Source organism: Euleptes europaea, chromosome 3 (genome assembly GCF_029931775.1).
Source record: "Euleptes europaea isolate rEulEur1 chromosome 3, rEulEur1.hap1, whole genome shotgun sequence".
Classification (NCBI taxonomy): domain Eukaryota; kingdom Metazoa; phylum Chordata; class Lepidosauria; order Squamata; family Sphaerodactylidae; genus Euleptes; species Euleptes europaea.
The window spans coordinates 72,881,728-72,897,264 of record NC_079314.1 but is presented as its reverse complement, the minus strand read 5'-3'; the positions used below and the strand labels follow the sequence as shown (position 1 = coordinate 72,897,264).

The following is a 15,537-nucleotide window of genomic DNA, read 5'->3' as shown; positions in this document are numbered from 1 at the left end:
TCAGTCTCAAAGCCCAGCCTGAAGCCAGACGAAAATGGATCAAGTGCCAACGTATCATTCAGGAATCCCCAGAGCTGCTTGGTCACCACCCTTTTAATTACCTTATCAATGAAAGGCAAATTTGACACTGGGAGGTGATTTGCTAGCTCCCCTTTATGTTTTTTTCAATAGAGATCTTACTATGGCCTCCTTGAGGGAGCTCAGGAACTGACCCTCTGTGAAAGAACAATTAATGACTGCTCTCAAAGAACTTCTGACCACATCACTACATGATTTCACTAGCCAAGAGGGGCAGGGGTCTAAAAGGCAGGTGATAGGATCCTGTCTGTGTGTGTGTGTGTGGGGGGGTAAGTGAACAGAAGGAGACCAAAAATGGACCGACGGTACAGATGGAGCTGCTGGTATTCTACTGACAACAAACTTGGCTGCCAGGTCATAACAGAGCATAGAAACTTTATCCCCAAAATAAGTTGCAAGTAAGTCACAGCTAATGGATGAATCATCTAACACTTTAGAATCTGTGAAAGGAGTAGTTAGTTGTTAAATCACCCTAAACAGCTGGTGGATGTGATGCCCCCAGAGCCATCTCTGTCCCATAGCCTGGCCTGAAATCAGAGTGGAAAGGGTTCAAAGCACATGAGTTATCCAAGAAGACCCGAAGTTTTAATGAAGATTGAGCCAAGTGACTTTAAATGACAGTCTCAAAATGTGAGAACAATGCCAATACCAAACAAGGGCAGCTAGTGATGGCTCCTCAGCCTCACCAGCATATAACCATGCAATTCAAGCTTGTACGTGCCCATACATTAATTTCATTCATGTATTCAGGCATCTAGATGATATGTTTGTATATCAATTCTTGGTTATTTTCTGAGGTGGAATGTTGTTATAGTGCTTGGCCTACAAAGTCTCCCCCACCCCCAGATCAGTCCAATCGGCAATATCTATTTGACCATTCAGTGGTCTATCAGGGTAAATGGATACAGTAGGAAGTCATTGTCTTACTTACATCTGTAAGGCCACTGCTTATTCCTCCCCAGGACTGAGCTTTACAGTGCCATCCTAAGCAGAATTACACCTTACTAAGTCCATTGACTTCAATGGAATTACAAGTGTGCAACCCTTTTAGGACTGCACTGTTAGAATCCTCACAGTCCAGTCCTGTGCATATTTATTTAAGAAGTCCCACAGTGTGAGATAGGGCTTCTTCCCTAGTACATATGCATAGGATTGCAAATAGAGATTACTTTGACAATGCCAGAACTGTTTATTTTATGGGGAAGACACAATCTCTCCAGGGAGAGTTGAGCAGAATGCTTTCATTCTTGTTACGTGAACAAACTACTAACAACATTATTGTTTCATTTTTCTTCCATGCATTGGGTGAAGCTAAATGGGAAAAGACCTTATTTGTATAAATTGGCATTTTCTTTTAAGCCTAGGTTATAGGCAGCAAGAGACCTCATCCATTATTTCTAAGATTTGGACCAGACTCCTGGACTGAATTGTTAAAGACAATACAGAACTGTCTAAGTAGTTTTTATTAAGGGAATGGAAGATTTTTTTTACTCACGTCTTAAAGAATTATGGATGAGTGTGTGTATCTCCCAAAAATAATTTAGTTTTTTTTTTGTTGGCTGTCATCAACAAAAATGTTGGTTCACATCTATTTCTGGATGTTTCTTTCTCCAAGCTGAAGTGCTATAGTTACATGCTGTTACCAGGGTCAATCAGTTCCAGAAATGTGTTACAATAATACAAAGTGCAACATGAAAAGCTACAAGTATGTACCATAAACTCCTCTGAATGTATGTGAGAAAGAGTGCATGAGTGTCTGTGTGATAGAGATTAAATGTGTTGAAATAAAATACTTATTGTTTTGCTCTCCTAGAGAAATAACTGACAAGTACAATGTAGAACACAAAAGAGGCTCTACTATGATGATATGTCAAAGGTTTTGGAGAATATTTGGAAGTATGGACAAGGTTTTGTGAATGCAAGGCACTAAAATAACTTTTCTGCCCAACTGCAGATTTTATTATAAAGTACATATATTTGAAACACCAGTAAAAAAGAGAGCACACCATCTATTTACATCACTACACATTTACATATATTATATACAGATACTGAATTTAGTCAAATATATGTGTAGAAAATACAGCAAATAGTATGAAACTGTACATGGCATATTCTTGTTTTTAGTATGTTTTACTGTAATAATAAATACAGTTCCATATTTACAAATTGTATTTTTAAAAGCTTCTCTAAAATGAATTTTAATATTTCCAAGTTTAGAATATCTGAATCAAAGCTCTTGAGTAGGTATATAAAAATAATATGCATAGTAGCTTTTATGTTTTCGGAGTATCTTTAAAAATATTTCTTAAATAAAAGAATCTTTCTTGAGTCAACCTTCAGGCGTATTCATTTACTTCTCAAACTTGTATACAAACTCAAATGTGAGGAACCATTTCAGTGACGTTAAGCAGAACTCCATAACTGAACCACTGTTAAAAAACATGGTAATAAGTATTGTGCAACCATCAGATGCACTCTTGTTATAATCCAGAGTGGTTTTAGGAATCTCTCCAGCTGCATGCTGCACTGCTTCAAAAGCCAAAGAGATAAAGGAATGGAATGATCATATAACTGTGTGTGTGTGTGTGCATAGTTTCTGCATTTTTCATTTTCTTTCCCAATGATGCACATGTCAGCTGAGTAAACTCAGGCAGCAGAGAACTCAATATAATCCAGGTCTCCCCTCCCACAACATTCCAAGCGGCTCTTCCAAGCATTTTTAGCAACGTCAACAGGCTTCCCAGGGTAAGGCTGCACTTTGGATGCCAACAAGATGAATCAGTATCAGGTGCCAGTCATCATCTATATTTTCAGTTAACTTAGAGCTAATAGCTGTACATCCTGTTTTTCACACAGACATTTAAACAAGATCATCTGAGGGTGGTACAAATATTTTGTAAAACTGGGATAAGTACACATTCTTGTAAACCTCCTGCATTTTGTTTAATGAGACAGGCCTCCTAATATCTGAAATCCCCCTCTTATTGGAATTAGCTTATTGGAAGTTTCACTACAATGGTAATAAATGCTAGAAAAGAGGAGGTAGGATGGTTCTAGTCCTTTTTGGGGGGAACTCACCTATTTGCTTGTTTGTTTTTATTCCCACCTAAAAAATTGAGCCAATGCTGTAAAAACAAGCGGTTTTTAGTCATCTTCTTGACCCTAATGATCACTGATATGTGTGTGTTCTGAACATGGTGAGTGGGTACATTCTGAGGTTTAAGGTTTCCAATGTTCATCATCATCAAACACGTGCAAGGAAACCAGACAATTGTTTTCTTCTTTGCAAAACATATGCACACACATTCATTTAATTTTAGATTGAGAACTTTGTAAACTCTGGTGTCTTTTGAAGGGAAGCTAATGACATGGAACAAATGTTACTGATGAAAGTTTACAGCTCTCTGACATTTGATAGGATGGTGGCACTAGTGGATTATTGGTGGAAATATCGTAGGCTATTCTGGTGCTTGCAAGGGTTACTAGAGCCTGAGTTGAATCACATGACTGTTTTTCTGCATCCTCAGAGTTCACAGACACCATACTGGCATGCTTTGATGATTTCCATATCAAGGCTTGCTTTTGAAGGCTTCCAAGGTCTTCCTTGAAATGGGGATTGAAAAGTATGTAAAGAAGTGGGTTTACACAAGAAGGGAGGGGGACAATCACTAGGAGTATTGGTTTAATTACTTCTGGACTAATAAAACTGAGGTTTAACAAGGAAGAAAATGATAAGATGGCGACAGGGCAATAGAGAATGCAGTTAGTAAAAAGCAACAAGGCTATGTGCTTCACCATAGAACAATCCCAAACATTGTCCAATTCTCTCTTTTCCAGACTGCAGTAGAGTTTTGTGTAGGCTATTGTCATAACAAGAAAGCAAAGAGAATTCAACAAGACCAGTGCTACCATGTAACTCATAGCAGCTGGCTTCCCAAAAGGCAATGGTATGCAGAGGGGAGAAACCCCATACTCACTTCCCCCAAGTACTGGAATTGTTGCAATGATTAAAGCCAACAAAAAGCAAAAGAAAATGGCTATTCTCATGCTAGCAACGATGGCTTTTGCCTCAAACTTTGTAGCATGTTTCACAGAGAAACCACGTTCAAGAGCTGCTAAGGTCAGCAAAAAAATGGAAGCCTCTGAAGCAAAGATGGACAGAAGGCCAACAGTGTGGCAACCAGCTCCACCTTCCCACCAAGCACCATAGTGAGCAAAGACTCCAAAGGTTAGCGCATCCACACTGGCAAGCACACTGCTAGATGTGCCCATGAGCATGTTCACAACGGCTATTAGTCCGATCAATAGCTTTATGGAGGAAATAAACAATGGGGATCTGAAGACCGTTACGAGCACCAATGCATTGCACGTGATGGCCAAAAACACTATGGTCCAAACTCCAATTCGGATCAACCAGCTGCCAAATAGGTAGTCACATGGCTTGAAGGGGCCTGCAATGACAACATGAGAAAAGCAGAGTTATATGAAACCTTAGCTCGTATATTCTTTGTGATTTCTCTTTGTGAGTCCCAAACTGAGGGAATGGGATAAAGGATTACATGTTGAAAGCTTTCCTATCTGCTGTTGGATTTTGGGAGCAGGCTATTTGCTAGAAATCTGTATTTGCTAGAAAACCTCCCTCCCCATCTCTGCTTCCAGTTTGTTTATCCTTCTTCCTCTATTTTAACCTCTGTATCGGTTTTGGAGAAAAGGGGTAGGCTTTTCCCCAACATAAAGGAGAACGCATTGTTTGGAACCTGCATTGCAGTTGTGGGCTTGTAGCACATTTAGGTAAACCTTCTTGGCTATTTTCCATTCAGTTATGGGGCCATCTGTAACACTGAACATCTCAGTGTGGCTGAGGACTACATATGGGCAGGCTGACTGAAGATGGCTACAGAACAGGCTGACCCAGCAGACCTGGGGATTTGAGGTAAATGTTGAGGGACATCCCTCATCAGTCTTGACCTCTTCAGTCCCAGACACATACAAAAATACACACACAGAGACACAAAATCTCATTCCGTATGTATAATCTGAAAACCCCTTATTTTATTATTTCTGAGGAGACAAAGACAGACCATATGGTAATTACCTATCAGGTCAGGTCTCCCTGGGGCTCTGGCAATGTGTGCTCATTTCTTCCTCCATTTTTTGGATATTGATTCTGTATCCACTGGTGCATCTCAAGCTGCAGCAGTGCAGTGGCTATGAGAACTCTTCACTGGCGGTGGCCTCCAGTTCCAGATGGACCCCTCAGAACTACAACTAATATCTTTGTAACTTCACAGCATAACTTTATCTTATACGCTGTGCTGGCCCTTTACACAGTTTACTAGAGGACAGGATGAAACCTCACAGCCAAGGATTTTTTAAAAAAAAAAGTAACCCCGATCGGAAGACTTCCAGCTAGCAGATCTTTACCTGGGGAGGGAGAGCACTGGACCGAATGATGAGCTTTCAAATCTTCATCAAAGTCAAGAAGAAAATCCTCAAAGTCTTCTGTAGGAAGAAATACCACAGTATTCAGTCATTTACATTGGTGATACAATTTTATACTAGAAAGGCTGAGAACATTTTTCATACTAATTCAATTTTTTCACATTGTAAACATCTCCCAATTGCAGAATTTGGATCTACTGATTTTTTGGGAATGTTCTTTGGATGGATACTGATATCAAATAAAACAGGGTTTCCCATTTAAGTCAAGAATTGATGTTGACTGAAAAATCTCCTTTATCTGAATATCAGCTGTTTGGAAAAACAACACATTTGTCTGTAAACTCTAGCTTTCAAATACAGTAACCTTCCCTAAATGGTACCTCCACAGATCTTATGTTGTACCTCCTTCGTTATTTGGAACACTGAGGTTATGCTTCCACACAGAATGAAAATGAGATGGAGATGAGTCGCATAAGCCTATACAGAATGGCCCTCTCTTCTGTCTAATACAGAAGATTTAGCCCAAAGTCCTGATGATTCTACAAACGCAAAGAGACTTTTAGGACATATATGCTCCAGCAGTTGGCAATCAGACTCTCTTTCAAGCACTTAGAGATAGGATGTTATGGCTCTTAATTAACTTGACAATCTACCTTTTTTTAAAGGAAAATCAAACCTGTTTACACGCAGACACCTTGTGAGGTGGGTGGGGTTGAGAGTTTGGAGAGAACTGTGACTAGCCCAGCTGGCTTCATGTGTAGGAATGGGGAAACCAACCCAGTTCACCAGATTAGAGTCTGTCACTCATGCGGAGGAATGGGGAATCTAACCCAGTTCTCCAGATAAGAGTCCACCGCTCTTAACCACTATACTACGTTGGCTCTCTAGTTCTCTAAGTGCAGGGAATTTTTTTGCATGGAAAAGCCCTTCATGTGAACTGTTCATGTGCTGTCTGAGCAATATAGCCCATAAACATTGGCTGCTTGTGAGAACCAAGCCTATTCTGCTTCCACAAAATGGAGACTGAATAACTGACAGTCAATCTGCTGATATTTTAGAATAACAGAAGTACCAATTTTGCCTCACTTAGAGGATTATATATAAATCATATCACAGTGAGCAATAATTAAAGACTGGTGCACCATAAAATGTGCGTGTCTGGAGAAGATATGTTCAGATGACTTATTAAATTATAGGGAACATTCTTCAAGTCGCTAGTGAATCTGACTTGGAGAAAGCTAAAAACATTATGTTTCAGGGATGGAATAGGTTCTTTATGGGGAATTTATTCAAGTTAACAATCTCTTATTAAAAGGGTAAACTAAGAGAGTCATATATTCAATCACTGGGTGCCATGTTCCAATCAGTAGCAACCACCCTTTACTGTTACTTTTAAATTTAAATTTTTATTTACCATGAGTATGGAATATGCCAGCATCTTTCCTTTGAAATTCATCAGCACTGCTGTTTTCGTCTTTGCTCCACTGGTTTTGGATTTTATAGTAGTTGTCACAAACTCCAAAGGCACAGCACTGGTAAGCATAAGGCATTTCTATCACCCTTTGGAAAAACAGACAATATATGGTTATACATACACACAAACACACACAAAAAATGACTCGGCAAACTGCCTTCTTTGCAAAACCTTACAGATCAGTAATTAATATCAGATGGAGGTCATATAAAATCAGGGCTCTGAAAGGTAAATATCCAAAATTTGCACATTCTCCCGACAGCTTTGTACAGTTCAGCATAATTTGTATATCACAGGTATCTTACACATATGCACGTTAATAAGACAGTGACACATGGGTGCCATGGAACCCTACATTTGCATTTCTTTGTTTTAGCTATTATTATCTACATTATTGAAATAGCCTGACCCAACAGTGGCATTACCACCACAACAGCCATCATCACTGCACAGGCAAAAAAATCCTACACCTGATGTAACAGAGTGTAGCTATTTAATAGCAAGCCTAAACGGACATCCTGTAGACTTCGGAGTTCATTTTGGTCACAGGTAATTGTCAGCCTTCTAGAAACCATAACTGTAAGTAGTTTTGAGGAAAATGACTTTAATCAGGCCATTGGTAAATTACCTATCATTCTAGAATTGATTTGCAAACATAAATTACATGCCTCTCTGAATGTCAAAAGCTTCAATCCAACTGTAGCACCTTAGAATGGTTTGGGCTGACATGACGTTCCATACTAGAAATTAAACAAAACACCACCTATGCAATAATAGCAATAATGGTTTGTGTGTCTTGTGATGTGTATTTGTATGTATAGGTATAGTATAGTGCACACTTAGGATAAGAGTGGATTTCGTATAGATATAGTTTTTATGTGGAATATTTTTTTATATTGTACAAAGCTGTATTGTGGCCATTTCTAGGCATCTTCAGTCACATGACCTTCCATACTGTATCTATACTGTAATTAGTAGCATAAACTATGACTAGCGCAATTAATGCTTACCCAGGCTAGCCCGATCTCATCAGATCTCGGAAGCTAAGCAAGTTTGGTCCTGGTTTGTACTTGGACAGGAGACCACCAAGGAAGTCCAGGACTGCTATGCAGAGGCAGATAATGGCAAGCCACCTCTGAACATCTCTGGCCTTGAAAACCCTATGCGGTTGCCATAAGTTGGCTGCAAACTGATGGCACACACACCTATGCTGGTATTCTGGCCTAATGCCTCCCAGACTGACTAATGATACTAGTGCAACGTGGCAAACTATCATGTTGAACCTGTATATGTAGTCCTTGCATCTTATTGTACATTTCAACATGCCAGAGCAACCTCTTGCAAGATCAGGCCATTAATAACTTTTCCTCAGAGCCAAATTAAATGTTACTTTTTACTTGCTTTTGCCATGGGGACTTACAGCCCTACTGAAGCCGCAAGTCCAAGTGCTGGTGGCAACTCCTGTGTAAAAAGAACAGGTGAACCTGATTCTGATCAGAACCATGGAGAGCGGAGGAGCTCCTGCCTCCCCACCCCGAGCCACTTTTGGAAGCCAAAATGACCTGGGGGCTGTGGTAGGGGAGGTATTTGCTCCTTTTGTGCATGTGCTCTAAATGCCAATAATACCCCCCCGACAGCCCCTGGGTCACTTCAACTGCTGCAAATGGTGCAGGAGAAAGGCCCCTCCTCCCACTGCGGCTTGGTCCAATCAGAATCAGGCCCTTCTGCATTTTTTACACAGGAATTGCCTCCGGGGCCTTGCAGCTTCAGTATGGCTGCAAGTCCCCATGGCAAGCTCATGTAAAAAGTAATGTCTAGTTTGGTTCTCAGACGTTTTAGTCCAAGTGCATTTTTGCATTAAATGGTTGTGAGAGCTTATTTTATTTCCAGCTTCCAGCTTCCCAAAGAGGCAGTCCATGTTTAATTACAGCAACAAATTCTTTACTTTTAAAATATATATATATATATATATATATATATATATATATATATATATATATATATATATGTGTGTGTGTGTGTGTGTGTGTGTGTGTGTGTGTATATATATATATATATATATATATATATATATATATATATATATATATATATATATATATATATATATATATATATATGTAATGGTAGCTAGGAAGCACCTATCAATAGGAGGGAAGCATGCCCCTATAAAAATAAATTATACAAAGCAATGTTAAACACCGTATAAACACCGTATTGCTGAGAAGCAGATGTGTTTCAGAGTAAGCAGCTACCAGGGTGTTCAAAATCAATCATATTTTCTTGAGACAAAAAAGCAGTAAGTCCATAATTTTTACCATATATGTCTTAGTTTTAGTACCGTGGTTCAAAGACTTTGAAGAGGAAGCAACACACATTATACAGTGACACTCCTCCCCTTGCACATGAACACAAGTGTGCCTTATTAGTTTTAATGAGGTACTCACTTGAGTTCTGGAAAGTTTTCAGATGATATCAAAGTTTGTAGTCTATGATTTCCTGTTAATTTTAGATGAGTTAAACCATAGAGGCCAGTCACAGGAAAAGAGAACAAAAGGTTGGATGACAGATCCCTGCAAAATAACAAAGAAAATCAGTTTACAATTCTGGAAGGATTTTTTTTCACCCAGAAGAAATTTGTTATTGTCATAGTTAAAATACATTTTTTTCCTTAGGTTCCTGGTAAGAGTCTATGCCATTTCATGGTACAGCACATCCTACACAAAGTTCTCCTTTCCACGCCCAGTGAAATACCATTTTAGTGGATTATCTCTGTAGCTTTTTATGGACTGCATCGAGTGATTCTCTTCCACTGACATGAATTTTCTTTCTGTAGAAGATTTACCACTTAGCAGAAGGGAACCTTTGAATCAAGCCCATTGACAACAACAACTGAAGTTGTATTCATCTTTTTTTACATTCTCTGTTAATGCTTTTGTATACCAGACCTTCTGTTACTGATTTGGAAATATGACCCATAGGGCAAATCTGCAGGTGGTCCTAAACTTCACAGTAGGCAGGATCAATATTCTTCCACATCCTCTTGGTATGTATGCTTACAATCTATGGATATTACTGAGGGTGGGGTACAGACTGGGAACCCAAATTGCTTTGCCAAACATCTTCCTGGCATTCAGTAAAATAACTTGGAACCCAAACTGGATTAGAGCAGATTGGGTCCTACCATGGCAGTACCCCTTTCCCTTATACTACTGCCCCCTTTCCTTTACTTACTTGGATCATGGGAAGGGTGCATCTCAAGCATTGCACTGGGTATTCCCAGAATCTTGTGGTGCTGCCAAGAATATGTGCAGCAGCATGGACAGATGCTGGAAACTATGGGAAATGCAGACCATGGGGAGTATATTTCCCTTTGCCTCCCAGCAGCTTTAGACGCTACTGTGGATGCTCATAGAGACATATATAGTACCAGGAATTTCTAATACAGAATTCTAGTGTGAGTAGTTATCACTAGCCCAATAAATTAGGGAAGGAGAATGGGGGCAATTCAGAAGGTGGTGGGAGTGAAATTAATATGATTAGGATTGGGCCCAGACTCCATAAGAGCTAATCTGATTGTGGAGAAAACAGACGCCAGGAATCCGGGCGCCCAGTTTCTTGCTCTCTCCTTGCCTTGCCCAATTTATGGATTCTGCAACATCACTAGTTGAAATCAACTTCAGTGTAGAATGATAAGACCACTATTCTGGACAATAATTGTCAGTTTTTGCATATCATCATTCTTTAAATTGTCCTAATTTGTTTTACTCTTCACTGTAATGGAGTTTTGCCAATGAATATTTGGAGGAGAATAATGGGCTTCTATTAAACATTAAAGAAAGAAAAATAAGCAGATACTTACAGTTTAATTAGGGACTGTAAAGAGGAGAATGCATTGGCATGTATGGTCGATATTTTGTTCCAAGCCAAATCCCTACAGAGAGGATGAAAATGATACATTCTTAGAAATGTATCGAGATTTTCTTCGACTCTTTTAAAAGCCTCACCTGTCTTATAGGCTGCATTCAGATCTCACAGCAAATCTCTGTTTACTTATGATGGGCACAAACCTGGATTGTTTGCCAGTTTCATGCGCTCCTTCCATTTCCCCTTCATGCACTAAATATGACTAAAGGCTCTCTGGCTTTGAAAACCTTGAATCAACGCCCAAGTTGCCTACTCAGACATCAGAGCTGAGCGGAGTTTGATTCTAGGATTCTGAAATCAAAAAACTTTCAATTGTGTAATACTCACGAGGCGAGGAGGGAGGGAGAATGTAAGCACGGCAAACAAGATGGGTGTGTGCCCGTCATAAACCAACTTTATCATAATGTCTAAATGCAGACATAGTGAAAGAGAGAGCGATGTATTCAATTCAAAACTCACTAGACTGAACTGAAGTCCTGCAGTCAATACTTAGCTTGCTAAATTTGAATGAATGCAGCCCTTCCTCTGATCAGCCATCTAGCTACCCCACTGGCAAACCTGGAATAATCTTTCCCTCTCACACAAGCTTCTCCTTCTCACCCACGTCTTCCAATGCTCCCTCATCTCTCTCTCCATCTTCTTGACCATCTTTCTGTGCTCCAGTTTTCACTTATCTCTTTCTCTCATTTGTCTCTGTCTCTTTTGCTACATTTTTTCCTATTCCTCTCCCCCATTCTTGACATATTGGCACTCTTTGTGGCAATATTTCACTGCTAAACATATACATTATATGATAATGATTTGACCAGCTTCTAAAAATATTTTGTTCAAATATTATCCCTGTTACATTCACTGTGACTTCTTATTTGTGCACATTTATACCGTCTGTCCCCTTTTCATCAAATCCCCTTGTATCTATGTAAAAGCCATTCTTCTTTTCTATTCAACAGTAGGATTGTGGCGTATATCAATAAAAGGGTTTTTTAAATAGAAATGTCTTCAGGCAGAAGCTATTTAAAGTGGGATTTTGTTCATGGCTGTGTGAATTCATTGCTGGAAACGCTCAACGTCAGAAAGTTTGTTTTGCTTCGGCAAATCTAACCCAGTGAACTTAATGATCAAAGGGGAAAATTGAAAACAAAATATGTAGGAGCAGGCACAAGAAAGGAATGTGAGCTTCTATGTTTCTGAGCATCAAGGTGAATAGCTCTTATGGCAGTACTTACAGTGAACGCAGGGCAACCAGCTGCTGGAATGTGCCTGCTTCGATTTTGTAGATTTCATTATGATGTAAGTCACTGTAATGGCAAAAATGGCTATATGTAGCATAACATTTACAGAACTTTAAATCCTGACTAGAATCCATAGAGAGATGGACCAACTCCACCCATGAGTTGCTGCCCAAATTCTGACATCATCTGATGAGGTTCCCCTGTGGGAACCTTCATTTGCAGGGACCCGTACAAGGGCTTTCTCAGCAGCGAATGGTGATCTGGAAGGACAGCCTCAGATCCTCAATTGACGTCTAAAACTTTCCTGCTGTACTGAAAATCCCATAGGCAGAATACTCTAAAAGCTAAGAAGCAGCCCACCCCCCTTTAAGGTCATATTGTGCTCCCTTCTCTGATGGAGCATACATACTTTAAATACAGATGCAAAATAAGAGTATGTGTTGTGGTTGATAGAAGTAAAAAAGGTAAAGGTCCCCTGTGCAAGCACCGGGTCATTCCTGACCCATGGGGTGAAGTCACATCCCGACGTTTCCAAGGCACACTTTGTTTTACGGGGTGGTTTGCCAGTGCCTTCGCCAGTCATCTTCCCTTTACCCCCCAGCAAGCTGGGTACTCATTTTACCGACCTCGGAAGGATGGAAGGCTGAGTCAACCTTGAGCTGGATACCTGAAACCGACTTCCGTTGGGATCGAGCAAAGCTAAAAGAAATCCAGGCTTGTATATATGAAGCAGTCCCCTCTGTTAGAGTGAATGGGGAAACTTGCTATATGTGTGTATGTATCAAAGCTTACATTTTCTGAAGTTTTTCACAAGCCGTAAAAAGGGGCAAGTCTTCCAGCCTATTATAGGAGAGATCTCTGCAATACAAAAAGGCAGACAAAATATTATAAGGCTCTGCTATGAACAGTAAAAACATGTTCAGATTACTGCTGCTTTCTGAACAAGGATGGCACTGGAAATTCTTCTGGATCCAGCATCCTTCCAAAGTAGGACTCTTACATCAATTGTTTCAAATAATCTACTAGATACCATTTTACTAGGACAATCACATCTCTTTAGCTGCAATCACAGTGAAATTCAATTAGCTTCCCAGACTACACTTTAAATTAAATAATCTTGCCTCTGACCTCTAGAACTGCCATATCTTTAACTGAGGGAAGTAGTTTAAGGAACTAGAACTAACTTTGAAATCAATCACTGCATGGAAAAAAAAGCCCTTTAAATGATTTAAGCCAAAACTCAACAAATTACAGAATAACTAAAACATCTGGACTCATTTATAGTATAATATAACTAATCGAAAACAAGCCACGGTAATTTGCAGAAATTGTAGCAAGAAGAAAGAAAAAAGGGAAATAGATTTGCATCCTGTATTCCTTCGCACAGAGAACCCCCCTCCCCCATCATCTTTAATAGGACTTCTGCCCACTTAAAAATTATGAAACTGGACACAGGGACATATCCTTGGTCTTTGGTTTTTAACCTAAAATGGTAATGTTTTATGCCTGTGGCTAATTCTTTAAAATCAGGGCAGATTTACATTGTTCAAAAACCAAATTCTATTTGTATGATTGTGATGGTAAATCCTTCCCTCTTGGCAGAGAGCATTCACTTCCTGTAGGAATGTGGAAAGCCACGGGCATCAACCCATCACAAGGACTAAAAGTGGCCTGCCAAAGACATATGCTGAACGAATGAAAGGGAAAATGCGGCAATGCACCCACAATCTTCTCCAGAGGTGTAAAGGGCAGAGGCGGACAGTGGAATTGTAAGGAAGAGTTTCTGACCACCAAAGAGAACACTGGAGGGGGAGACACTGGAGTAGTAACCTGCTGGAAGGGTACTGTAAAATGGCCAATGTAAGGACTAGATGAAGCGTGAACTCTGAAGAAATGAGCTCTTAGACTCATGGCAGTCTTTGAATTTCTTGTGGCATGGACTGGAGGGCTGAGTGCTGCAGTTACTAGTTAGACAGGCTTATGGTAGGAGACACTGCAGGACTGAGATTATAGAACATTTCTCAAATTGTGGCTCTAAGTAAGCCTACAGAGAAAATCACTCCATTCCCAAATAAATTAGCTTAGTTTGGGTTTTAACTAAGGGAAGGATGGCACAATCAATGCATTCCAAACATTTTTTTCACAGATGCCATACAACTACTGACTGTACTATAGGGTTCTCATCTTCCTTCAGGAGGGCAGGGGATGTCCTCCCATTGCCCACTGCCACTCAGCTTTGCGGCAAGAGGAAATGCCTGGGGAAATGGTGTGTGTCTGTGATAACGGTGCTATCGGCATCCCTGGCATGATGACATAGCTTCCAGGTTGTGACGTCATCATGTCAGCATTCACCCCAGTATGATGATGTCACTTCCTGGTCATGCCAGAAGTGACATCATTGTGCCAGGCCCTCTGATTGCCCTCAACAAACAGTGAGCACCTGCCTCCCCCTTCTCCCATTGGTTGTTGTGTCATGCATGGCAACATTCTAATATTAGAACAGTGGCACTCACTCGGTGGCTTGCAGAGAGCCATATATGCAATTATAAGCCAAAAAAGCCACATGAGGACTGTATGCCACACCAAACACACATACAATAATATAAGATATAACTATTAAATATATAACTATAACTTTAGCTGCATCCACATGATTTTCTGGACCCTTTACTTCCATGCTCACATGGGGCCAGCAGCTTTCCCATCCTCTAGTCCCTCCAGCAGCAGCTGTTTGATGTGGCAACTACTTGCTTATCTTATTCCACCAGAATTCCCTATTTCATGTGTGTGTGTGTATATAAATTTTTGATATTTATTATACAAATGCCAAATCTCAGTAACTACAGTGACATAAAATACATATCTTAGATACATTTCTATAAATCCATGGAAAAAGTTAAAGAGTAAATGGTTCATAAACCCTACCCTTTTCCATTTTCAGTGAGATGAGCAGATAATAAACAAAGTCAAGGTTATTCCTAGAGACCTCATCTGTGTGCACCATATGCATTCATAGTTGAGCAAATTTCATCTCAGGTCTCCCACGTCTGAAGATTTGTCTCCACTGGAGCCTGCTCTCAGGCATATGTTTTAAAGCTTCAGTTACCATTGTCTAGTCACGTATCATTAGATAACTAACTTCCTCCTAGCTGGCATTCTTTCCTGCTAGGTAAATGATTTGATTGGACCTCCATTAACATCCTCTATGCTTCTTCTTACTAGGATCATAGCATTCCTTTTCCTGTGCCTTTATTTCCGGTCCCAATTTCTAAGGTGGGCTTCTTTCTTCTCCCTTTAGCCGCCTCTCTACCACTATGTCTTCTAACAGGTTGCTGCTCCTTATGCTTAGGAGGCCTCCCTTCCTCTGTCCCTGAAGTCATC

At 40.0% G+C, this 15,537-nt stretch overlaps 1 protein-coding gene across 1 annotated transcript in view; it reads right to left on the bottom strand.

Moving 5' to 3' along the window:
* Window positions 1–3,441: 3,441 nt before the first annotated feature.
* Window positions 3,442–15,537, bottom strand: part of LGR5 (leucine rich repeat containing G protein-coupled receptor 5) — an 81,873-nt gene continuing 69,777 nt past the window's right edge. Inside the window, exons 12-18 of the mRNA XM_056847310.1 lie at window positions 12,949–13,014; window positions 12,151–12,222; window positions 10,860–10,931; window positions 9,445–9,570; window positions 6,938–7,083; window positions 5,506–5,583; window positions 3,442–4,532 (exon numbers count right to left, since the gene is read on the bottom strand). Coding sequence (XP_056703288.1) covers window positions 3,442–4,532; window positions 5,506–5,583; window positions 6,938–7,083; window positions 9,445–9,570; window positions 10,860–10,931; window positions 12,151–12,222; window positions 12,949–13,014 — 1,651 coding nt within the window. The remainder of the gene's footprint in view (window positions 4,533–5,505; window positions 5,584–6,937; window positions 7,084–9,444; window positions 9,571–10,859; window positions 10,932–12,150; window positions 12,223–12,948; window positions 13,015–15,537) is intronic.